The sequence below is a fragment of the Haliaeetus leucocephalus genome, unplaced genomic scaffold, assembly GCF_000737465.1.
Source record: "Haliaeetus leucocephalus isolate CR32 unplaced genomic scaffold, Haliaeetus_leucocephalus-4.0 Scaffold151, whole genome shotgun sequence".
Taxonomy (NCBI): Eukaryota; Metazoa; Chordata; class Aves; order Accipitriformes; family Accipitridae; genus Haliaeetus; species Haliaeetus leucocephalus.
Window position 1 is genome coordinate 726,393 of NW_010972587.1, and position 25,628 is coordinate 752,020.

General features: G+C 41.6%; 1 protein-coding gene across 2 annotated transcripts in view; it reads left to right on the forward strand.

Moving 5' to 3' along the window:
• The first annotated feature begins 956 nt into the window (after positions 1–956).
• MSRB3 (methionine sulfoxide reductase B3) overlaps positions 957–25,628 on the forward strand; it is a 64,603-nt gene continuing 39,931 nt past the window's right edge. The window contains exons 1-4 of one of the 2 annotated variants that reach the window (XM_010561724.1): positions 957–1,032; positions 5,082–5,153; positions 14,617–14,725; positions 16,490–16,567. In XM_010561724.1, the coding sequence (XP_010560026.1) occupies positions 957–1,032; positions 5,082–5,153; positions 14,617–14,725; positions 16,490–16,567 (335 nt within the window). The remainder of the gene's footprint in view (positions 1,033–5,081; positions 5,154–14,616; positions 14,726–16,489; positions 16,568–25,628) is intronic. The other variant, XM_010561725.1, reaches the window with a different exon arrangement.

Consider the following 25,628-nt stretch of genomic DNA (forward strand, 5'->3'; position numbering starts at 1 on the left):
GGCGGCGGGTGGGAGTCCGGCCCCGCTGCTCGGAGCCCCCGGGAGCCCTGGTACCGGCCCCGGCAGGGCTCGGCTCCGGCCCCCGGTGTCCCGTCGTCTTCCGCAGCGAGCGGCCGGGCGGCCGCGTTTCCTCCTGCCCGTGGCGGGGTAGATGAACCCGTTAGTAGTCGTGCGTCAAACCCTCCTAAAACAAAATCTCGCGACTGCCGTCTCTCCGTTTGCTGTATTTAAACTGGCCGAAAGATTGTCTAAATGCGTCTTCGTGGACGGTTTGCAACGCGAATTGTTTCCTGCCTTTAAAAAAAAAGAAGTCGTGGTTTAAAGATATCTGGCAAGTTTATTACAGTGAAGCGTCACGTTCCTCAAACAAGTCATCAAAAGAACAATTTTTAGCAATGAATGGTTTCCAGCATTCACCGTTCAGAAATGCTGCGCGGTGTGATTTTGGTTTAAATCAAACAAATAGAAAAGGCCTGCGCGTTTGATCTGCCCACCATTCCTGGGTGTTCGAAGCGGGATTCCTGCTCTCTGGCTGAGGTCCTGAGCTCTCCCTCAGTACCTCTGCGCTTGTGACCCCACAGGTTGCTACCCGGAGTTGCTCTCCGTTGAGTAGCTAAAGCGGCTGTTGTGAGTGCCCCCTACAAAATTGCCCCCTCCCTCTTGCTTGGTAGCATAGAAAGTTGTTTCACTGAGTACTATGGAATATATATCAAAATGTTGGGGGGTGGGGGGGTGTATCAGAAATGGGCTAAACATACTGAGAAAAGTGCATTTAGAATTGTGCTCCCATGTGGTGGTCTCATAAAATTGTAAGCATTGTTTTTTCTGTGAATGTATCGTAACATTTTTGATGTTTTAATTTGTTCTCATCTTTTTTTTTTTTTTTCTTTTTCTTCCCTACTCAGCTCTTGCCCCTGTTCTTTGCCTCTGGTTTTGTTGGTGAGGATATCACAGTGATGTCTGCATTCAACCTGCTGCATTTGGTGACAAAGAGCCAGCCAGTGGCCCTGCGAGCCTGTGGGCTTCCCTCAGGTTGAATGGGTGCTGCTTGTTGTGTCATGCGTAATGAAGGCCCTTTTAGCAATGGGTGTCTCTGCTGCAGGAAATGATGTGCTATGGGTTGCTCTGGTTTGTTTAAATTTTCCTTTGAGCCAGAAGTTTGTTTGGGTTTTTTTTGTTGTTGTTGTAAAAGTCAGTGGCTTCAGTAAAGGTTTTGATATCCAAGATTTTAGTATGCTTGGAAATGATGTCTGTCTGCCTTGTCCCACATATTCTCTCTTAAATTTTATATTATTTTCCTCATTCGTGGCAAAACCAGTGGAATTAAACTGAAAACAATTTATTAAATGCCATTCATAATTTTTTAAAAAAGATGCATAAAAGAATTTAGTATATCAATTGCTATTAAATCATAGGACTCAAAAATATTTTCCAAAATCTTTAGCAGTATGCTATAGTTACAGTCCATGTGTCCCTTTTTTATGTTTTTATTGTAAATCAAATATGTTGCACTGAAAATTATGTACAAAAAGTGCACAGAATTTAAAAATTCTTTCACTCCTCTGACAGCGTGTTCTTCAGTTACATGACACTTCTCTAAATAAATAAATGGAAACATGCAATTTAATGCCCAGATGCAGATGCACTTTTCATGTAAGGTCCAGGCTCAGCTGTTAGGCCTATGAAGGGTGCCATAAGACCCCATCTCCATGAATTGGTTGTATCATGAAAACCTTGGACCCAAGTATTTTGTGTTGTATCACTTAACAGCAACAGTATCTGTAATGTCTGCATAATAATGTCAGTGTGCATGGTTATGTGGAAGAAAAAATAAGCTGCACTGAGCTAATTTTGAACATTACTACGAATTTTCTTGACACCCAAATAAAAAAGATAGAATCCTGGCTGATCAGTATTTGAAGCATCAAAAAAGAACCAGCCTGGGTGTTTGTACTACACCCACAACTGGTTCATAAGTGTGCAAAATGTTATGAACACTTTTTCCCAGAGCTGGACTTAACAAGCATATGGAGGTGATGTTTTAAAGATTTTTTTCAGTGATAAGACATCAGTTTTCAAGCTGATGGGTTTTTCTAGAGCTGATTACACTTTATTTGAATGAAATCTGAGTCCAATTTTTGCAGCATTTGTGTTCTGTTTCCCCACACATGTGCACAGAACTCCCATTAACCTAGATAGGACCTGCAAACACATATTGAGGAAGAGAGAGAATAGCCCACATTGTGTCAGCCTGACCTTGGTTTCCTGTTATATTTGCTGCTGAGCCAGATTTAAAATCCTAAAAATACAGGGTAAGCAAATTTCCTTGGCCCTTATTATGCACCTTTTGATGTGTGCTAGTATTGCTGGTGTCTACCTTAAAATGGGGGCACTCAGTCTTCTGGCCATTTTATTCCTGATCTGAAAAGCAGATCTCAAAGTTGGTCACCTAGAAACGCAGCCTGTGGGAGGTTTTGCTATTGCGTACCTGTCTGCAAAGCATTATGTTAGCTATTTTGTCAAATTGTTTTTCTGGCATAATCCAGTAGTCACATTTTGGAATAAAAAGCTCATAACGCTACTATTTATTCCTGTCCCTTTGATCCATAACTGTGCAAACATTAATAGAGTGAGTTCCACTGACTGGCTACTTTATAGAGAGAGATACAGAGAAATATTTATGTATAATAAACCCAAATTCATCTGCTAACAGTGGAATAATATACAATCACATATCTCACATATTTTAAGAGTAATCTAAATTCCCCAGATGCTTATAACTTCATGTAGGCTTGCTTTGCCTTTGGTTTGGTTTTTTGTGTGTGGTGTATTGAGGGAGTTGCAAGTAAATGGTATAGCATGTATCAAACTAAACATGGGAACGAGATCTAGAGCCAACATCTGCTTAAATGCCACAATGCACTGTGACTTTAACTTTTGAATATACAGAGAAGACCCCGAGTTCTCCTGAGTTTTTTTATAACATAACACTTTGAGTTAGTGCTTTTCCCACCACCCAGTTCTGTACGAATTGCAGCCCTGCAACCATACCACCGTGCTGTCTGCCCACCGAGTCTGGAATGGTGTGGAGTTTGGTCTTCTAATTCAGTGGCAAATTCCATACAGAAGGAGACTTTCTAACCTTCTGGAACCCCTGCCCGCTCAGCGTAAGGGAGCAAAGTGCCAGCAGAGCTGTAAATGGGGCTTTCAAACACAGTTTTAAACTCTATGCAGTTAAGTATTTGCAGGACAAGGACTTGAGTGAAAGTATAATTTTGATTTCTATGCTCGGAATGGTACCTCCGTCCTTCCTGTAAGGAACAAAGAGTACAGTGCAATATTTGCTTTAATATAAAGTTATAGTTGTAGATCAGAAATAAGTGATTTTTTTTCCCCAAAAGTTAAAGGAATGAAACAAGGTTAGGAAGTATCTTAGAGTAGGGATGACTTTCTGTCTTTCCTTTGAAATGCTATTTTGTAAGCCTGTGCCAGTTGCACTGGATCAGTTGTGCTAGTGAAGTGTTTTTACTTGCTCGTTTTCTATTTGTATATTCACACCTGGAGTGTGGATCTATTCTTCCAAATTGTATTTTGAAAACAGTTTTTCATCTGAAGTTAGGACTGAATGTTTTCATGCATGCAAACCCAGTGCACGGTTCGCCCATGACGTTTTTCATACCCGGCACGGTGAAGTCAGAGTAAGAGCAGGCACAGTCCCTGTAGATGGCACTAAGCATATGCTGCACTTTAGGAAAAGCTTCCCCTTCAGGAGTCATTCATACAGAAAGTACACCCTGAGACCTTATGAACATTTATTTACAAGTATTTTATGAAAAGCATGAGCATTGGGAAAAATCACAACGATCTGTGCTCATATGCCAACTACTTTCGCATTGGTTAAAGGTTTTTTCATTGCAGTAGTGATTACAGCTCCGTTGTGTCTGTCGTGTGATGTTAAGTGTCACTCCTTGAGCCCGCTTTATTAGAGTTGAGTGCTCTAAATTTCTTTGGAAGTGCAGGATGCACCCAGCACCTGCCAGGATTTAGTTCACAGAAATTAAATCTTAAATAAAACAAACCCCAAACCACAACAAAACCCCCCAAAACTTCTAATGTAAAAACTACTTCAGCTGCTTTAGTGCATACCAACAAGTAACCGATATAAGTCTGATACAAGTAACGATTACGCAGATTCCATGTACATATGTTTTCTGTAGCAGACCACCAAACTATAAAGTAAAAAGGTAGCTTATTTTGCTTTGCTGTGTCTTTTAATTATTATGGGTTCTCATTTCTTAAAAAAATCCTTTATTTCTTTAACACTTTGAATGTTGTGCTGCTTACATCACATTTTTTGCATGAGATAATTTGGCTTTTCCTCTCCTGTAGATCAAAGAAAATTATGGTGCTTGTAAAATTAAGTAAAAGTAATGATGAAGAAATTGCAGGGGTAGACCTAGGGGTTTTTTTTCTGTATGAAATAATAAAGTCCTAGATAATATTAAATTGTTGTGAAGTGTTTAATTACTAAAATAACTACTAGTAGGAAACCATACTTTTCTAGGCTTAGATTAAACTACAATGCATCTGTATGAAGATGGTGCTGGGCATATGGTGTAAGTCTTTATTAAGTAAATATCTATAGTATAGTTTCTCATAACTTGTTTTATTAAATATTTGTTAATTCCAAGTTTCAGTATAATGTCTTTTCATAAAATTGAAATGAATAGCTAGCGAACAGAAAATTACTGGGTCTCAAAATTGGATTTTTAGCAGTGCTGTGTTAACATAAAGGATTACTTTTAGGAGCAGATCTTGTAAACAGTTACATGCATGAGTTATTCATATGCATTTGTCCCTCTGAACTCTTAGACTGCTCATGTCAGTGAAATTATCTGTGTGTGTAGCGTTTGCCAGATCTGGCTTTAAGAATGAAAAGTCTAGAAAAGATCTTAGTCTCTTGTGTTCAAAGTACTGTAGTTGCTGTCAAACTCTGTGTGACTTAAGTATGTCTAAACGTTTCATATTGTATGTTTCTATGTTCAGAGATATAATTTCCATAATGTATAACTTTCCCATAGCTTTCCATAATGTGTATCACCAAAGATGTACTACTACAGATGTCTGTTCATGTGATCCGAAAGAAAATAATACTGATACATTGTGTAGCAAAAACCACCTGTATGGCTATGGTTAAATGCCTGTCAATGTTTTCATTATAAATTCTTATTTTCTGGAGTCTATATCTTGAACATAAGAATTTGCTCTGGGTTTAAATATGTCATACAAGGTCTCAGCTGGATGTACTTGTTCCTCAGAGCTGGTTGGAGGACAAAAATTAAAACTCATTTCTATGAAGCTAAATTAAAAAAAAAAGCAAATATTAATTTGGAACAAAAATACATTTTTAAACTTAAAATACAGTCTTACAAATTACCTAGTTTACTACCTCCCAGCAGTTATGAGGAATTTGATAAATGCTTGAAAAGAGTCTTGGAAACAAGCAGTATGTGAGCACAATAGTAAACAGCATGTGAAGCTGTTCACGTGCCATTATTATATAAATGTCTGTGTGTATGTCTGCCTCCTAGTCATAAGATAGTCGAATGCTGTATTATCATAATAGAGCATAACTATTTTTGAAATGGCTTGGAAATGGGTTTTAAAAATTACCTTTCTATATAGCTGTATATTCAATGTTATGCTGTATTTACAAATGTTTCTTTTGTACAATAGTATTCAGTCTAGAATGTCTTACTTAATACAGTTTAGAATGAAATGTATTTGTAGATAATCCTGTTGGGAGTAATGCTCTTACTGCGCCTGATGCTTGCAAAACTTGGGATCATAAAGAAGACCAGAAACCCTTTGTTAATGTACCCTTTTGGTTTGTACCCTTTTGGTTTGTACCCTGTTTTTTCACCCTTCTGAACTCCTCATTCTGGCGGAGTTTTGCACTCTCCCTCACCTGCTCGATAGACAGAAGGCGCTCGTCCCTGCCTTCTCAGGGTGGAGGCTCCTCAGTGACTCTGGCACTGAGTAGCACAGGGATGATGAGACGTTTCTTGTGCTCCCAGACGGTGCACAGAGCCAGTTCCTTAATGTGTTCCCTGACGGATCTCTTAAGATCATTTGCATTCCCTTCCTGCCCCCATAAAGGACCCACCACAAGCCATTTCTACCCTTCTTGCAGGAATGTTTTAATTCTGGGAGCTCATAAATTTCCCACGTTCCATTCATGTGCCCTCTGCAGCTCAGGCTTACTGCGTTTTCTGCTTAGTTGGGTATGGAAAAGATGAAGTTTCAGCACTAACGGTGTTCCTGTGTTTTAAAGTTTCCCATGAAAAGCTACTTTTTTAGTTACTGGACTGTGTGTTTATAACAGGAGGTCTGAGAAGTCCTTTAAGGACTGCCTTCACTTTTTTTCCTTCAATTAAAAGCAACCCTTGGCTTTGTCCTTTCTCTGAGGAGCACATGATGAAGGTTGCAGAGAAGAATGTGACATAAAGGGGAGATGACAGCACACAAAAAGGAAGATTTTGTATATGGCTAAGCTGAGGGAGGGCAAGCAAGAAAAGGTGCAAGATGGGAATGTGAATGCTAAAATCAGTAAGAGTATGTTGGGAAGTGATGGATGTGTGAGCTTGGAATTTGATGGTACGTTGAATGGGTCTAGGATGTGGACCAGGAGTCAGCACCAGAGACACGAACATGACCATGACTTAGCTGTTAGGTTAACCACAGGTTGCTACAGCACAAATTGTGACGTAGGGGAAAACGAGTGGAGAGGAATTGTGTCCCAGAGATGGCTAAGCAGCAGACAATGTTTGTTCTTAGTGACAAGCTAAACATGTATGTCATCTTGTGGTTTCCTTCAGAAGAAGCTGTGTTGGGAAGGGGCGCCTGGCTGGCATACGAAGGTGCCCCCTGCTCCAGCTGGAGGAGAGGTTCTTGGGGGACGGTAGCTGCTGGCAGCCCAGGTCCAGCACTGGCAGCTTTGTGCACTGCAGGTAAGAACTCCCTGCTCAGGGCTCTGGCCTGGGTCAAGGAGTCCCGAGGAGAGCAGAGCAGGGAAGGGCTCGACCGAGTCCTCTTAAAGCCCTTTTATAGGGCTTGACCCCATCTTCCTGACCCATAAAGCATGGCTGAATTTTAGAGAAACATAGGGAAGCCCAGAAGGCCCACTAGGGAAAGAAGTTGGCAGTTACTAACCTTTTTGGGTCTTTCTCTACCTTTAGTCCTGAAGCAGGTTGAGAGGGGAGGGGGCTACAGTGTTTTCCGACGTGGCCATAGCAGAGCAACAGCTGGAGCAGAGCGTGTTCCAGCTGCTCCTGTCCTCACGCTGGGTACGTCCTTCAGTGCCTGGAGATGTGGGATGAAAGGCCACAGAGCAGGCTGTGCCTGTTTGCGTCTTTGCTAAAAGGGTTCCTGCACAGCTGGAGACAGCCTGAGTTTCGCAGGCAGTTAGATCTGGGCTGTTGTGGGGAATTGGAGGTGAAGAAAGACCTCCCCCCACCCCGCTCCTTTCCTCCACCCCACCCCCTATCCCAAGTGTAGATTGCGGCACCTTGATTCTTGAAACGCAGTGCTCACTTCGCAGGCCACACATCACTATTGTGGAGGAAGCAGCAGGAGGATTTAGCAACAGCCTGAATGCCACAATAAGCTACACACCACTGCGGTAACCACTGGCAAATGCTGACTTTTTAATTGTTTCTGCTGCAGGGTTAAACCTTTATTAAAGCTGTGTGAATAAATTTATTTTGGTGGCTTACTGAAATATTTTAAATGCAAAACGTAGCATAAAGCACTCTTACTAAATTCAGCTTAATTCTGCTGTTAATAAAATGCCTTTCCATATGTTGTGCACCCTTTTATTGATCGTGACAGAAGTCTTCTGACCAGATACAGAGTGCTCAGTGTCTCTGCCTTTCTTGTTTGTAATTTAAACAAATGTAGTGCATGTGAAAGGTGCTAGGATCATATCAGCAAAACAAAAGTCTCTTTATCTGTTAGGGAGAGAGGAAGAGAAATCCATCATTATAAGTGCTCCCCCTTCCACTTCTGTACCAATAGATCTTGATCTTGTCTTGCCTGGTTTGCATCCAAGAGTAAGGCAAATAGGTCAGCTGCCCCGTGCACTCTGTCTTTGGCCATCTCAGCAGAAAGGGTAACAAAAATGGCAGTTTATAATGTAATGAACTCTTGCTCCACTTAATTGAAGGTGCTTCTATTCACCAGCCTCTGCTGAGCAACCACATGCTGCCATTGCTATAGTACTGGTGAAGATGACACCTCAAAAAGCCCCGGTGGAAGCTGCCTTCACCTCCACCGGCCAGTGCAGGGTGGTGATGGAGTCCTCAAGGCTTATAATTTGGAGAGGCTGTGAGACCAAGACTGTGGCTGGTAGTGACATCTATTTCATTAACCTGAGATAAGGAAGTAAAGTAGACATCCCTGGACAGGACAAATGGACCTGCTTTTCTTTCCCCCTTTCCCGCTACGCAAAACACTTCCATCTTTTGTTAAATGTTTTTTACATTCGTGGGGAGGGGAGGCAGCTTCAGATTTCTTCTCCAGGGAACGTCTCTCTGGCTTGCATGGCTCCTTCAGCCATGTAACCTGCCGCAAAGACGCTTGCAGACCTGCGGAAACAGCAAGGCAGCTTCCGTTCCCATAGATGCTGTCTGGACTGGGACCACTGGGGTTTCAGTACCACTTTCTTTGAAAAGAAAACGAGTGCACAGAGGAGATGCATTAGTTGGGAGTTTGGGCATTTTTTTTTTTTAGTGCTTGAGAAACTTACTGTCTTACATGGGAGATCTCTGATGGTGACTCAAAATATATACATTTATACAAAACATGAGCCACGCTGATGACCAGGTGGAAAAAATAAATGTGGCAGCTCTTGTTTCTTGGTTGCACGGGAAGCTTGCAAATTTGCAAAGAAAGGGCTTGCCCTTCCCTTGTGGCCATGTGACCCTCCTGGGTATCCAAATAATTTTTTTTAAAGACAGTTAATTTTTGGGTGGTGTTCTTTTAAGATAGAACCTGGCTTTGACCCAAAATTGTAACTGTTGTCCTGGTACCCGGCTTTTGGATTTTTAACGCACAATATAGTGGAAATGGTCTTCGCCCCATTACTCCTAATGCTTGCATGAAACTGCAAATGGTATTTCAACAGCGGGTGGGAGTTAGCTACCTACAGCAAGAAAGCAAAGGAGCCATCCCTCAGAGAAGAAACACAGATCTGTTTTTCAATGTGTAAAACATTTACAGGGTTTTTTTAATGATGAAGTTTGGATTTTACTTAAACTTGACCTCCCAACATTTCAGAGTTCTTTTGCAGCATCTATCCTAGTCAGCAGCATGCTTAGGTAATTTAAAATGGCTTGTGATGGGGTTATAAAAACATCTATCATGTCAAATACAGGTTTTGTAAAACAGTGTTTTCCAACTTGTAAGCCAGTAGAACTGTTTGCATCAATTTGCATTTTCAAGAGTTGTTCTTTTTTAAACTAGATGAGCAGTTCCTGCCTTGTTTGCAGTGATAGGGCACTGTGGCATTCTCCCAAGGCTGCAGACTAGAGCCTGCAGAGAGCAGACTAAACAGAAGCGAGACTTGTGTGTTTGTTTGCCTTTTCCTAAGCAGAGAGAGAGGCAAAACTGTAAACAAGAGGCATAAACTGTGTAAATGAAATTTGAAATAATAAAAATGAGAGATTCCACTTTTAATAATATGGAGTATTAGCGATAGCATATGTGAGGATATTTATTTAAAGAAATGTATGCAAATATTTTTTAACCTTGCAGGATTCCTCTTAACATCAGTTTGAGATAATTTACCATCGATGACTAAGGTATGACCCACTTATGAAGGGACAGGCTTTGGGAAGCAGAGAGATGTATACTTAGAGCCAGATCCTGTAATCTGATGTACATTTGTAGACCTTTAAGTAGTTGTTGGAGCTATGCATGTTCCCAAGGGTCTGCCCACACAGGTCACATTGCAGGATTGGGGCTGGGGGGGTATATGAATAATGAAATGTGCTGGAAGGCCCCTAAAAAACTGCTTGGGCATATTAAAAGAAGTAGTACCAAAAACTAGAAGCCCAGTTTATTATATGGCTGTGCTCCACTGGAACGTTTGATCTTGCTGTATTTAATTCAGGAAGTCTTAATGGTATGTGCTCAGTGCATGACTGTAATGTCCATTAATGCTAGTGGAACATAAGCATACGTAAAAGGGGGAAAATGTATGCTGTGTCTTCCACACAGCTGAAATGTTAATTTCAGGGGTAGAAAGCAACAAAACATAAGAGAAAATCATTAGAATGGTTCAAAAGACTATTTGAAGAAGGAAGGCCATCAAGCAAAATGCCAACATATTTCAGGGCACGTCAGAGACTAATCGCCACCCTCCGGCATGCTGGAGCAGGTGAAGGGCTGAGTGGAGGAGTAACGGTCTGCTAACTTGTGTCCATCTGTCTGGACATATCTCGTTGCTAGTTTTCCTGTGATTGCTTATATGGAAGGAAATGGCACATGCCTGCGTTATGAACCACAGATTTGAAAAGGTCAATTGAAATTGGAATTCTTATGTGAGGCGAGATGCTTAATGTCTTCATTATCAGGTCAGCACCCAGAAAATACTTTCTGTTCGCTTCATTTGTACAGAGGAGGACTCCAGCGCTGAACTCTAAAATGTCTGTAGTCTGCAGGTGAATAGTAAATGGCAGTGTGCATTGCATTGGTTTTCAGAAAAGCCATTCCTAAGCACAGGAATGCCGTGGGGGCTCCAAAAGGGTTTCTGTTAGTGTTTGTTCCATCTTCCTCAGCTTTTTTTTTTGTGTTTATGCATTAAGATTTGTGACCCTGGGCTTTTCTTTGCAAAGCCTTCCATCCTGCTGCAGGACCTGAACAGCTTTTAGCACCGCTGTCACTGATGGCAGAAGGCTGACGCCGGGTCGCCTCACGTGGGAACGCCGGTGCCTGTTTGTGGAGCAGTTGCCTGCGCACTGCTCCTCTAATGAGCGCCCACCCCAACCAAGGCACCGAGGTGTGCCGACTGGAGAGATTTCATCTGGCCTCCAATCCTGCAGTGGAATGTAAAGGGAATTTTGTCTGCCCACGTAGGCTGGTGTTCACCAGTCCAAACAGTGGGATCTAGCTGGAGTTAGGAACATAGCTGTCCTGGGCTCTTCTAAAAGTCATTGCCGAGAGCATCACCTCCAAAAAGCAAGTGAGATCCACTCCAGAGTCCTAACAGATCCAGTGAATCCAGACTCTGTTATTCTCACAGTGTATTTAATTTAGTCTCACCTTTAATGTAATCACACTGATGTCATGCTGTTTGTAAAACTGATGACCTTTTTTCTCTTCTGCCTTGAACTGTGTAATTTGCGAATGAACTGTGAGCCTGCCTTTATGCCTGAGTTGCTGAAGAAGTTTGTTGCCTGTATGGGAACCCTTTCCACAGCCCATACCTGGTCCCGTCTTTGGGCAACCAGACTGAGGAAGGTGGTCAGCCTGCACCTTTGTTCTCTGCTTTAATAACAAGTTTGATAACAGCTGCATTACTAGTGGCAGTTTTTGTCATATTGGGCATATATTTGTGTAGCTTTATGTTGTCCCCTCCCAAGATACAGTCAGTTGGCTTGAATGGTGCAGACATCTCATATATGCCATAAAGGAACAACTGAAAAAACAGAAGTAGCCACCCTTGTACTGCAAGTTGAGCACTTTTGTCCCCCTTGCATGTAATTTTTTTCCTAACCAGAGGACTGTATTCCTAGAATCTCATCCAGTAATTTCCAGGATTCACTGCATTTTATTAAGGCTTGTAGGCTAGCCCTGTTTCAGATAACGTATCCTTACATCCTCTGCAGTCAGGGGTGAGTCTTGCTTTGCCTCCTTGGCTCTTTGGCAATATGGAAATAGTGCAGTCAATTTACTGAGAGGTTTTTTTGTTGTTGTTGTTGCTAGCAGTTACATAATAAGTGCAATTAATTCAATAGGGCTGTTCTTGAATGCTGAGGGCTGGACCAAGAGATTTCTTTTATGATTTGTAGTGCAACTATAGCTTTTTGCTGATGTATACTCCATTAAATTACAAACCTGGAGAGTCCTTTGTTGGGGTAGGTTGCAGTTTACCCCAGTGCAGTTTGGCAAAATTCCCCTGTAGACATAAATACTTCTCTGTGTTGTAAAACACGCAGTTAATTATTGGAAACAATAGGGAAAAAAATCTTTCGTAACACACTTCCTACTTCTGATCTATGTCGTGGCTCAAGTGGCATATAGAAATTTTCTTGTGCATATGGTGAGCCCATTGATAGAAGAACACTAAATTTCTGAAATGGATGAAAAAATACTCAAGGAGAGTAAAGAGGGAATACTGACCATTCTTTACAACATTCAGTATTTTCTCTGACTGTTCCCAAAGTGAAGTTACGCTTAGTTTGCTTTTTTGCAACATCTAAAGAGCAAATAGAATTTTTTAAAAGAGTAATTGGTAGATACTTTTAAAAGTGAAGAGCTGTTGGTTTGTAAGAGTCTTTGCTGCTCTCTAGACTACTTTTTCAGACTGAAATTGTAGATGAAAGACCATATCTCAAACAGTTTCTTTCTGAGCTGCGTAATGCAACGTAACAATAGCTATTTATATAATGCATATGCTTCCTTTCCCTGTTAGCTATACTTTGAAAGACTTATTAGTCCTAGAGGCCTGCACGTTCGGAGAATAAAAACCTCCAACGTTTGACATCTTTAAATAAGCAACCAAATGTTATGAAGAACAAACCTCACTTACAGTTAGGAAACAATATTTACATTTAAGGTTGAAAAGCCAGGATGTAGGAAAATTTTGCTAATTTGGAAGGTGACCTTTAAGTGCACCAAAACCAAATAATTTGTAAGCTATGGCACAGGGCACATTCTTGCAAAATTTGTGTGAATGCTGCTTTAGTGGTTCTTGAAAGACAAACAAAGAGACCTGGAATGAAATCTTTATCCCTCTCCCAAATAAGATTGAAGCTAACAAAGGCATACAGCAGTGCTCTTTCAAAGCTTGCCATTAAAACGAAGGCTCTGCAGCACAGCTAATGAGATGGCTCGGAGTGGAAAACAATCTGTTTTTAAGAATGTTTAGATCAAAAGTAATTTCTAATCTATGAAATAAAGTCGCTTTTCAATACCTTTCTTTCACTAGTAAAGCTTTTTATGTTTGCACTATTTACTTCAATCAGATGTTTTCAATTTTACTTTTTTCTTCCTGAAAATACTTCCTAGGGTTAGTCGGTAGTGACCAACAGCATTATTCTTTTTCTCTCTCCCCTATTCACCCACCCCCACACATTAAAAAAATGAGAAAAGGAGAGGGGGAGGAAGAAAGAAACATCTTTTCTTAAATGATTTGCAAGCATCTGTGCTGTAAGCTAGTTTTTATGAACACTCCTTAGTAATGACTCAAGGTAAAAAAGCAGAAAAGCATCCAATGTTAGGAAATTGCAATCCAATACCATGTAATTTAAACCTGCCATTGCCTCTCCTGTACTAAATGACATACAGATGGGTAGCTCTGTTCCCTCTACTTTGGGAACACAATTGGTCTTTTTATGAGTGTATATACATTACTAGTAAAAAATATTTTTGTCGGGACTGTTTATTTCTAATTGTACCATATTTTAATTACTGTCATAATTAGAGTGCTTTTTCCGTGCTGTATTTTGTCAGCTAATTTTTGCAAGTGATTATCAAAGTTATTTGAATATTTGGCAATTTCTGTTACTACTTTGGGAGTTTTCATTCTCAGAAGCAACCTTACTGTTATTTTTTTTCGTGATGTGAATTTTTGCACTACACAAATTTTTTTTTCAGTAATCCTTATGTACTCCTTGGATTTTCTGTGTGAATGCAGCAAAGCATAAGATGAGATTTTCAAAGGAGGGTAATTTCAATAGCAACCCTAATTTTTACGACAAGCTTATCGTTGAACCTTGTACAGCTTTGTTCATAAAGAAATTACTTGCTCCTCAGGGCTCCTATTCTAGTGCTTCAACAGTGAAAAAATACAATGGTTAATGTTATAAAGTAAAAGGACAAGGATGCAACTAGAAGTTAAATCAACCTTATTGGAACTCTAAAGATTCAGAATTGTTTTTCAGCTACTTTCAAGGGTAATGAAATTGTTGGATGTTGTGGCTGAACATCATATGCCCATTACCATAAGTCTCCAATATAGATGTCTTGTAAAGAACGTTTCAGCTGTAGTTGGGGTTTTTTTGCAGATTTTTTTTTTTAACGGTGGGAAAAATGTTACCTTCTTGTGAATGATTGTGTGCGCAACAGTTTAGCGTATAACACACCAAAGGGCTTTGGCTGTAGCACATTGTCACTGCTCCAGTGGAATCACCTGGCTCTTGAGCAAAATTCTTTTTTAAACTTGGATTTGAAGAAATAATCAGCTGCAGTTCAGCTGAGCCATTCTTCGTGCATTAGGGACCGGTCTGGTCATTGACAAGTGTATGCAGAAGCTATGCTGTGGCGGTCTGCCAAAGCAATTATTCAGGATTTAAGCTAAAAAGGCTCCTTCTCCCATATCCTCTCCCTTTGCAGGGTCATGTAGGGATAAAAAGGACTGTAAGGTGGTCTTTTCCCAGGAGGAGCTGAGGAAGCGGCTGACACCCTTGCAGTACCATGTCACTCAGGAGAAGGGGACTGAAAGGTAAGGCAGGACGAAGAAAACGCAGTCCTCAAAACACAGGCATCTTTCTTCTCCCCCTCCTCTTACTGGTGCTTCCTCACCTTCCCCACCAGGTTGTGTTCTCCCCCCGCCGCCCCAGGATTTCTGCACTTGTTTACTAACCCCTACAAATTAACACCACTGCAAAGACAAGCATCTGCAGCGCGGGGGCCGAGGCCAGGGGTCTTGTGTGACTTTTTCTTTTAATGAATGCTGCATGTCTTATAAAGTCACCGGGCTCATGTTTAGAGTCTGTTTTTAGTTTACTACAAAATGTGTGGAAGTAATAGCAGTTTAGGTACACTTTTTTTGGAAGACATCACAGTAAGCAGAACCACGAGGGAAATGGCCCCGTGCCAGGAGGCTGGAGTTTTGAAGGTGGCCATTGTAAGTATAGACCTTTTGGCTGCAGAAAGAAGGTAGCATAATTTAGTCCTTTTCCACCCCACTCCAATTTCTTTTTGAAGCACATGTGGAGAAGGTATTTATTGGCTCATTTGTGGTTGGAATGTCAAAAATTTTCAATAACTGCCCTCACATGGCTTTAGTCACTGGAAGCCAGCCCCGAGTCCTGGAGGAAAAAAAAACCCAGGACTTGCTTCCAAGACTGTTTTTAGTGAATAAAGTCTCTCTCTCAGCTGATTCCAGCATGAAGGTAACTTGCCAAGGCCTAGCCGTTTTTTGTTGTCTAATTTATACCACTGAGCTTGGCATAAGGCCCTGGCTTTACCTCTGCTCCGAACGTACTAATGATGTAACTGCTTGTTTTCATCCGTGACCTGAAAGGGCTCTCTCCGCCGCACGTGGGGTCCCGCTTAATCGGCAGCCCTTTTCCTGACGGCGCGTACCGGGGGCTGAGTTCGCCGCGGCCCCCACTCCGCCACGGCCCCCTTCTTCCTCCCGCAGCCCCGGAGGGGCCGGGGGCCGGGCAGTGGCCTCTGCCGGGGGGCCTGCCTCCCCCCCGGCCCTCCTCGCTCTTGTGTATGGGACCAACAACGTGATTTAATGCACACAAACAATCGGAGATTAGGTCATTCTTAAAAATCCTGTTTATAAAAAAAAATTGGACCTCATAAAAAGGGTGAAAGGATAATAAAAACAAGCTGCCGAGCACATAGGCTTTTTGTTGGGCTAGCGCAGCTGATTCGTATTAGATGAATGACCTCCTAGCCTTTTAGATTGTTAACTTAGAAAAATATTCCCTTAAAGCTGTAATATTGCTTTTCAACTAAAAATATAAGGTGCGCACAGCTTGAAATCGTGGACCAATTATTTCATTTTCAGCTGCAATGCCTCTCCTGCCCCGCCGCGGCCCGGCACCCCGGCCCCGGGCGGCAGGCGCTTCGCACCTCAGCCTGAGCCCACCTGGCCCCGGGACAGGCCGAGGAGGAGCGCGTCAGGCCGAGCGACGCGCCGAACGCCCGCGTTCGCAAAAACGGCGGCTTCGCTCGCCCAACGGGGGAAGGTTCCAGTCCCTCCCTCTTTGTGGCTGCTGTTGTTCTGTCCTTTGAACTGTGGGACAACGGGCTTCCTCTTGCATGATACATAACACCTGAGGCACGCTAATGAGGACATTCCCCTTTCCTGTGCCTGCTTTATTTGCTGCCTTTAATAAAAAACAACTGCCAACTTTTAAATCGTGGGGCTCTCCTGTAACATTTTGCTAAAGTCTTAGCTAATTTAATAATTAAAAAAACCCCGAATTCCTTTATTTATTTTTAAAATGTAGTGTTGTTGTTTTCCCAGTGCCTTTGAGGGGGAGTACACACATCATAAAGCTCAAGGAATATACAAATGTGTTGTTTGTGGGACTCCTTTATTCAAGTGAGTATGCTAAATACAGTTTTGAGATTTCTGTCTCTTAGTTTATGTGCTGTGTTCCCATGTAATCTTGTGTATATTCCAGTGCTTACGTAATTGTATAAGATAATGTAAGTCATTCACATTGATAGGGGATAGGAGGGAAACAATGTAAATAATAATGCTATAGTAAAATCAGCCTTATTGTAAAGATAAAAAGTCTTAGTAAATAAATAAGATAGTAAGATAACATTCAGGTAAAATAGGTAATTTGACAGAAAAAAAGTAGTAACTTTTTTTTTTCATATGCAGCTATGCCAAGTAATTGTAACACAGTCTTTCACTGTGCTGATAGATACTGAGTTTTGGCTGTTAGCCTTGCTCACAGGTAGCTTTAAGATCCAGATCCTGGGTGGCGATGCTGCATCCATGCTACGGCATTGTAGCTGATAATGGAGAAAAAAAAAAAGTAGGTGCTTTTTTAGAATTCAAGCAGTTAAGAAAACAAGATCCAGGAAGACTGCATTACTTACTGAATTTTCATCCATCCCAATTAGCACACATGGAGAGCTGCTTTAGGAACTGAAGCAAGGATTAAGAAAGAAATAATAACTTTTGTGTCTTGCATGAAAAATACTCTTTAGAAGTACTGTGGGAATTACGGCCCTAAATTTGGTGCTAGAAGCAGTGGTGATTGAATTCTCTCAATCACTGCATTGTTCTGCACAGATTCAGTTGTTGTTTATGTGTTTTTTTCTTATTTCTGGCTGCCTGTGTTCATTCTGATGAAGAATTTCATTTTTTTGCTTGTTTTTTCCCCCAGTTCACACTGACTCAGTCCCTCTCCCTTGAAGAGGTACCTTTACAGCAGCATGAAGCAGGATGGTCAGGATAGCGCTAATAATAGAGAAAATTGGGTCAGTAATAAGTTACAAAGAAAAATAAAGTTGATGTAGCTCCAGAATCACCAGATGTGGCAGTGATAGTTGTTCTCAAGAGACTGTCTGTAAAGATGAAAGCAGCACTTCATCTCTGTTATGTTTGATTCCTCTGTTAGGAGGATTATCTGCAGAAACTTCAGTAATAACATGAATCTTTTGAGTTAGAGAACTGATCGTTACGAACTCAGCCAAGGCAATATTCTCAAGTCATGTGTTACTGTGGTGCTTAGCTTGGGGGTACAAAGTGGGGATCTAAAGTGTCCATAACCTGGTTTTCTACTCTGCCATTTAGACATTCCCCTGCTTACTATAGCTAAATCGTTATGGGGGAAATCCTGGCCCTGCTGAAGTCAATTCAGATTTGGCAAATGAATACAATGGAGCCAGGATTTCACCTTCTGCCTTCAGGACTGGCTTCCTTTCTATCGTCTGCTGGAGAAAGAGTAGGGTTTTTTGTGGGGTGAGATTTGGACAGCAGTAGTTCACATAACTGAATGTGAACAAGTTTCCAGTTACTTTCACAATCCATTTAATATGGGAAAAAACTGCAGTATGAGACTTACCTGTGATTATCTCAAGTGTGCAGTATGCTTTGGCGTAGTCTTGACTTTTTTTGAATTAACGAGTTGGATTTCTCTATGTGAAATGAGCTATATGGAAATGTCCCTGTTTTCAGATTCTCTTTGAGAGTCCTCATGGATTTTATGGGAGGAGAGAGAAGGAAAGAGGGAAGTTGTTTTTTATTTTTAATAAATCCCAGACCAATGGGCACCTGAAAAAAACACCTTGCTGATTGTGTCCCAAGGCTGGACTGGCCTTAGCCCAATCTCCCCAAAGTCTTTGTGTTGCTTTGTGAGCTCTTGCCACCTCTGGTCTACATCAAATTCAGCCAGTTGTTCAGGAGTGGCTCACAAGGGTGGGAACAAATGGAGGGGCTGATAGGGGTCCATCTTCTTTTGTTTACTGACCCCAAAATGTCAGTATATAATGTCTTCCTCAACTAGGGAAGATACATTTCTGTATCTTGGTGACTGCTTCAGCCCAGACAGCTAAAAAAGTGGGAAGGAAACATAGATAAGAGAATGCAAAATGTATGCTATTTGCTAAATTTTTCCCACAGAGTGTAAATCACCAAAGTATTTTCTTAGGAGTAAGGTGGTAGTACAATACAGTGGAAGTCCATCGCCCCATTTAAAATGCAAGTTGTTTGGGGAGGGTGTGGGGGGCTGGTGTTCGTTTGTTTTGGTTTTTTTTAATTTCCAGATAGTCATCTGAAACTTGCATTTCCATTTGTTTCTCATTGGGTGTCCATTAATTTTTTTTCTTTGTGTTGTTGTAATCTGTAAATATATATATTTGGACTATGGACCTGTCAGTTTAACCGGGAAGGAGACTGGAGCTTCAGCAGTAATATTAACAAACTTCAACTTTTAACATTTCTGATTTATGTTGTTTCATTACCATGTGACACACGAGGTCAGGGCACACATGAATTTTACACTCCAGATGAAAGACCTAGGTTTTGGTACGTCTTTAAAACAGAACTCTTGTCTCTGTCACAGGAAAGATAAAAGAAACAATTAGGAATTTAACATCTCTTCATCTACCTACTTGTACTAGTGTTATGAGAAACCTCCCAAGCTTTATGAAGAACATGCTTTAACTTTTTCCACAATCAAAGGTGCCTCACACATAAAATCCACAATCATGCCGTTGAATCTAATTATTCCATCTCTGAACTTTCACGCCAGTCTCCTACATCCCAGTACAGCTGCCTAAAGAAAGCAATAAATGAGAGAGACAATCTGAAGAACCTCCTTTTCTGCAAACCAGTCCTTATGTGGTTTTGCGTTACACTTAACTCCAATCTAGCTGCAGGCTTATGCTAAAAGAAGCAGCCCTGCTCCCCCCACCTTTCTCTAGGGTGCTTTTTCATGGCTTCCCCTTCACTGGACCTCACCTGTTGTGGCTGGAGCATGTCTCGATGCAGTACATTGATCTGATAGAAAACTGATCAGCCAAAGAAAAAACCCTCATGCTTATCGACTACACCTGCTCGTGTTAATTTTATGTGAGCCACGTTTATCATGGCTGGATAGCCTCTGCAGCAAGGTTGTGTATTTCTGTATCAGTTCACAGAGCCACCTGTGCCACTTGAATCCTCAGCATCTTCTAAGGGCCAAGCGTATTTGCAGAATTGCACCTACTTTAATTTTTCAAGGCATTTTTTGTACACTATGCAAAAATACCATTCTGTCCACAGCCATGGCAAGAGGAGCTTAGAATGGACCTGAGTGAAATCCACAACTGGCGCTATTGCCATAGGGGAGGAGCTATTCCATATTTAATAAACCACGGTCATGTCCTTTACCATATGCAGGACTGTGTGAGAAAGATGTGGTATAGATGGGAACTGGGAAGCCTGGGAGAATGATTTCCTTTTAAAAAAGAATTATTATTGTTGTGTCAGTTTCCAATTTTTAGGGCCAAGGAATGAATTGCCAAGTCTTCATAAATCACCCACTGCTGCCTTTATTGCTTCCTGGAAGGAATTCTTGGTAATGGTGTTGGCTGTTCTGAACATGCGCTAGGAGAAATACCAACACCCGTATTCATGTCATGTTTTCATTTGATTTTCGTTGAACTGTGTCAGGTCTTCTCAACATCTCTCAGACATCCAAAAGCAAATTGTGAGAAAATCAAAGTGTGGCTGGGCAATATTGGAGTGCCATTAGCATTGTAGCACTCTTGTCTTCACAACACAAGGGAGGATTTCAGTCACCAGGCTAGACTATACAAGGAATTTCCTTTTCCCAGTGCTGAGTGCTTAATTAATGGTCTTTAAGCTTTCTTAATCTTTATATCCTTTGAGCAGGCCAAATGACAAACCAGCACTGGCTATCTGGCTAGGAGAGCCCATATGAAGTAACTGCTGTAGCATCTCTAATAAGATCTAACAGAACTACTTGAGCAACTTCATCAGCCCTGACTGATTCTTAGTGTCCTCACAAAACTTTGTCAAAACTAGCAGCTTCTGTTTAATAACATTTGTTTGCAGTAAGTGGGCTCTCAACAGTGTAGGAATCATACTATTGTTTAGGTTGGAAAATAGCTTTAAGTTCCTTGAGTCTAACCGTTAACCTAGCACTGCTAAGTCCACCACTAAACCACGTCCCTAAGCACCACATCTACAGGTTTTTTAAACACCTCTAGGGATGGTGACTCCACCACTTCCCTGGGCAGCCTGTTCCAATGCCTGACAACCCTTTTGGTGAAGAAATTTTTCCTAATATCCAATCTAAACCTCCCCTGGCACAACTTGAGGCCATTTCCTCTTGTCCTATCACTATCTTGGGAGAAGAGACCGACCCCCACCTCACTACACCCTCCTTCCAGGCAGTTGTAGAGAGCAATAAGGTCTCCCCTCAGCCTCCTTTTCTCCAGACTAAACAGCCCCAATTCCCTCAGCTGCTCCTCATAAGACTTGTGCTCCAGGCCCCTCACCAGCTTGGTTGCCCTTCTCTGAACACGCTCCAGCACCTCAATGTCTGTCTTGTGGTGAGGGGCCCAAAACTGAACACAGTATTTGAGGTGCGGCCTCACCAGTGCCCAGTACAGGGGGACGATCGCTGCCCTAGTCTTGCTGGCCACATGATTTCTGATACAAGCCAGGATGCTGTTGGCCTTCTTGCCACCTGGGCACATGGCCGGCTCAGTCAGTCAACAGGCAGTACTACCGAACAGTTCTCATCCAAACCCACGTTTCTACTAGGTCTTGTGTAGCTCCAAGAAGCTTGAGGATCTTAAAACTTGCAAGAGTTTCTGCAATTTTTTGTGACTGTCCCCTGGAAAAGGCTGATGGAGTTAAAAATGAGTAAAGTTGTTATCACTGAGCATTGGTTTCTTCTTGCTTCATCATTTTTGGGTTGAAACCAGCTGTCGTTTTGAGTCTGCCGTGTCACTGCTGGATGACAGAGTGTTATGCACTCCTAATCATCTCACCAAAAATCAAGATGGCAGAGTGCTCATCTTCTCTAGAATCTGGAGGTTTAACCCACCTCTGAGGATGACCATCAATACGAATACTGCAGTGCCTGCAGTAAAGTTGCTTTCTGAATACAGCCCGTGGCATCCGCACATCTGAACATTCCTGAATGCCGAATCCACATCTAATCTTACCTGAATGCTGAAAATGTGCTAAGCTGTGTATAGCTTATCACAACTGTAGCATGGGGCTGTCGCTGGAACTTGACCTGGCGATTACTAATTTCTGTGGTGGTTTGGAACAGGACTTTGTCCTCCTGGTCCTCGAGCCCCTTGGAGCAAAACCGGTATGGTTCTGCCCTTGGGTGGAGCTGCTGGGAGGCTCTCGGGGAAAGGCTCCTTCCACTGGATGCTTGGCAAGTGTGGCGTAGAGGAGCTGCAGTCATTAAAGCAAATGATTCTGCATCCCTAATCGACTCATGGGTAGTTTTTAATATCCTCTAAATGGCAGCTTCTTGGCCGGTGCTGAATGTTCATTTCACTACCCTCATGTAAGCAATGAAGTCTGGAAAGATTTTTATGTTAAGGATTAGGAGAGCAAGAACAAGTTTGGAAAACAAAAACCACTTAATCTCATTTTTTTCCTTGATTCACAAGCCACCTGGTCTTGTTTTTTCAGTAGATCAGCTCTGTTGTACTGAGCTGGTTGCTGCCCATAAATGTAGTAAGGCTGAATTACTGCAGGCCAAGGTCACTGGCTGCGCAAGGAGCAAGTCAGATGAGACTGCCAGCTACAAGTCAATGCAACAGCAAACCTGAGATTTCCTTTTGCTTGTGTTCTCCTGGTAATACCATCTCCAGCAGTGAAAACAAGCACAGGAATATGTGGGATCCCACAGTTTGCTAGGCAGAGGACATTTCAACAAGCATCTTTTCCAAAAGGCAAATACTGATGTAGATTTCCTAGGAGAAATGTGTTAGGATTCAAAAAACAAGGAAAAGGGAACTTGAAATGTAACATTTCAAATATTTCAATGTTTCATTGAGACAAGCCTGTGAAACTTCTATGATTTACTTATTGCTGAGCACTGCTGAATTGCAAATCCTTGTTGAAGGTACTTAGAAATAAGAGGAAATAAATTCAAAGATTTCCATAGTCCTAGAGATACGTATAGATAACTTCCACTGATTTTAAGAATTTAATTGATATTTTCACTGTAAAATTTCAATGGATTCTCTGTAAACTTTTAAGTCTGATATGTAACTTCCCCTGTTTGAAATTCACCCTGCTTGGAAGAACTAATTTTCGCCTGGTCTTAACCTACCTTATGCTTTAGTATGTGTATGGACATACCTGACATAAAAATCGGGGAGGGTGGATTGTTATGGATTGTGACTACAGAAGCTGTAGATTTCTATATTTATCTGTTTATAACTCTCACATTAAAATAAACTCTGGACAGAACTCACCCAGAGAACACTCGCTGACTAACATGATGTTAAAATGCTCTTCTTGAATTTGTTTTTTCATCAGTATGCAGAATAGAGATTGCCACAGCATCCATCAACAGTGAACCAATCTTTTTTCTGTAGTCGAGGAAAGCGAGATTAAAAATATGTCTTTAACTAGGCTTCCTAAGGAAGTAAGGCTTACAGCATCGTGCTGTCTATGTCAATCCTTTCCTAATAATAAAACTGTATCATTTAATCTACTTGCCAATTTCAGCCAAATTTGGCAGGGGAGTAGCTATTAAACCTCAAAGATATTAAGTTCTTAAAACTTTCATGCAGTTGGGAGAGAGATCACATTCAAGCCCTCTCTGATGGGAGACCTGAACAAGAGTTCAACTATATTATTAGATTATACCAGATAATATTATTGTAAATAATATATATATTATTGTAGTATAACAGAGAATCCACACGAGGGTGGAAGAGAGAGAGGCATTATGAACGTCCAGCTCTGGGAAGTACCTGCGAGTAGTTTTGCTGCCTTAGACACCACAGGATCTGTCCCCTGGCCACAACGCAGCAGCAAGCCCAGCTTTGCTCTTTCTGCTGCCTAAGGAACTACTTGGTTCTTAACACTCGGGGGCTTCCCAAATTCTCTCATGCTGCAGGTCTCAAATTCCTAGATAGTTACATCAGGTATTAATTTTTACATTGGAATACCGCTGCGTTTTTCTTTCTGGAAGCTTGCCTTGTTATTTGGAGCTTGGGCTCATGAGTAAGATCAGTGACCACTTCCAAGTAGTGGTTTGCGTTTTCAGAAGGGCTGTGTCCATACTTGTAAATAAAATGGACAAAAGCCTCTTCTCTGGCCCTAAAGGCAAGTGACAAGACATGGCTTGTGTTTTCTAGCCTGAATTCCTCTCCTCTGAAACAGAGTGGCCTGGTGGGGAATGGTCGCTGGCCTGAGCCTCCCCTGCAGCTTGCCTAGGTCCTGTCTAGGAGAGGGCTGGTTCGTGTGAGCATGATACGGGCCAACACAGTGTTCAGGGACAGGTTCACAAATGAGCATTTCTGTCCTGGCCTTCATTAGCTTGCTAGCAATGCTGTAGCCAAGAATGCTGATACTCCCACTTGGTACTTACTGTATTACTGGGGGCAAACGGGAAAGAGAGAGGAATGATTTTGTTCTGCTCAGTCACCTGAGCCAGCACATGGGTTGGCTTGGATTGCATCAGGAGCAAACTCGTTTTTGATCGTTAGACTCGTTAGATCGTTGTCTCTTCAGCAAACTGCCCATGCCAATATGGAATAAAGTTTTTTGAAAATTAAGATGTACCGAAGCTGCACCTATCGTCTTTACAACTGTAACAGATCTTTATTCAATCAAAGTCCTTTTCAGAGGGGAGTAGGATTTTGAGTGTCTGCCCCTGCCAGCGTTGTTTAGCATCCTTGAAGCAAAACCTTGCAAAGGAACAACCTGGTATAAATTGCTAATGCAAAGGCGTAAGAAAGCCAAGAGGAGTCAGTGACTCCTTCAGTATTACAACGAAAGGATTAGAACTGCAGAGCTTTCATCAGGTGCTTTCTGAGAGAGCTGTGGGACTTTCAAAGGCTGTTCCCAATGTTGGGCTTCAACAAAACCTGAATAAACCTGTTAGAGACTCCATCAAGAAGGGTGAAGGAAAAAGATAATTGTAATGTAACAGTAGAGGTTCTGCAGTAAGTCCTCTTTCCCCTCTCTTTTGCAAAAGTCCGCTTCACTGTCAAATAGCAGATCTGTGTTAGCTTCAGCTGCAGTGTGTCTGGTCACGCTGTAGTATGTGGCACTGAACAACTCCAGTCATACTTTGGAAGGCAGTAGTTTAAAATTCACACTATAGGGACACATGGTGATATCGTTACTCTGTTTCTCAGTAACTGGCAGTCTGAGCATCTGGTTTATGGTGCCTTTTAAAAGGAACAGGTCAAACTGCCCCTCTTTGCAGTACCGATAAAGTGACCATCATATATTTTATTGTTTGTGTTTGATTTAGTTATTTCTGGGATCTTTAAAAGTGTTGCAGCACCTTGTCCTTAGCTAAACCTTTCCAGTAGCTCACTATTTCCTTGCATATCGTGTGTTGGTAGTTGAGCTACTTGGCATTAGTATTGCCATGTGTTGTGTGTATTTGACTTATATCACAGTTGGAATTGGAAAGCACTTTATAAATACCTTCTTGCCCTCTTTATGCATATAAACTCCTTCCCAAAGATATTTATGAATGATTCCCTGACTTTCAGAGTACTCTTATGGGGCAAAAGTAGAGAAAATATGCACGAAGCTACTCTCTGTTTGTTGTGGTTTTTCTTCCACTCTTGGTGTGATAAATGATAAAAGATAGTTTGTGAAGTCAGTGCCTGGCTCTGTAAGGTGCATCTTGTTGGTAGGATGCTTAGGTTGGATATCAGACTATATCCAATGTTAACAAAGAGTGTACAGAGAAGTTTTTCCTTCTAGTAAATGTAGTTTTACAGGCATAAAGGAGTCAGAGTGAATATTTTTGTGTGTAGCAGAATATCCCTTTGGAACGTACTTTGAGCATTTAATTTTATCCTATTTATTGGCCATTTCTTAGTTGTATATTTTTAACACCTGTGTGTAACTAGTTTCTGATACCTTTGTCTAGTGTGCTGTCAAGAAAAAGATGTAAATACTGGAAGATCTAGGG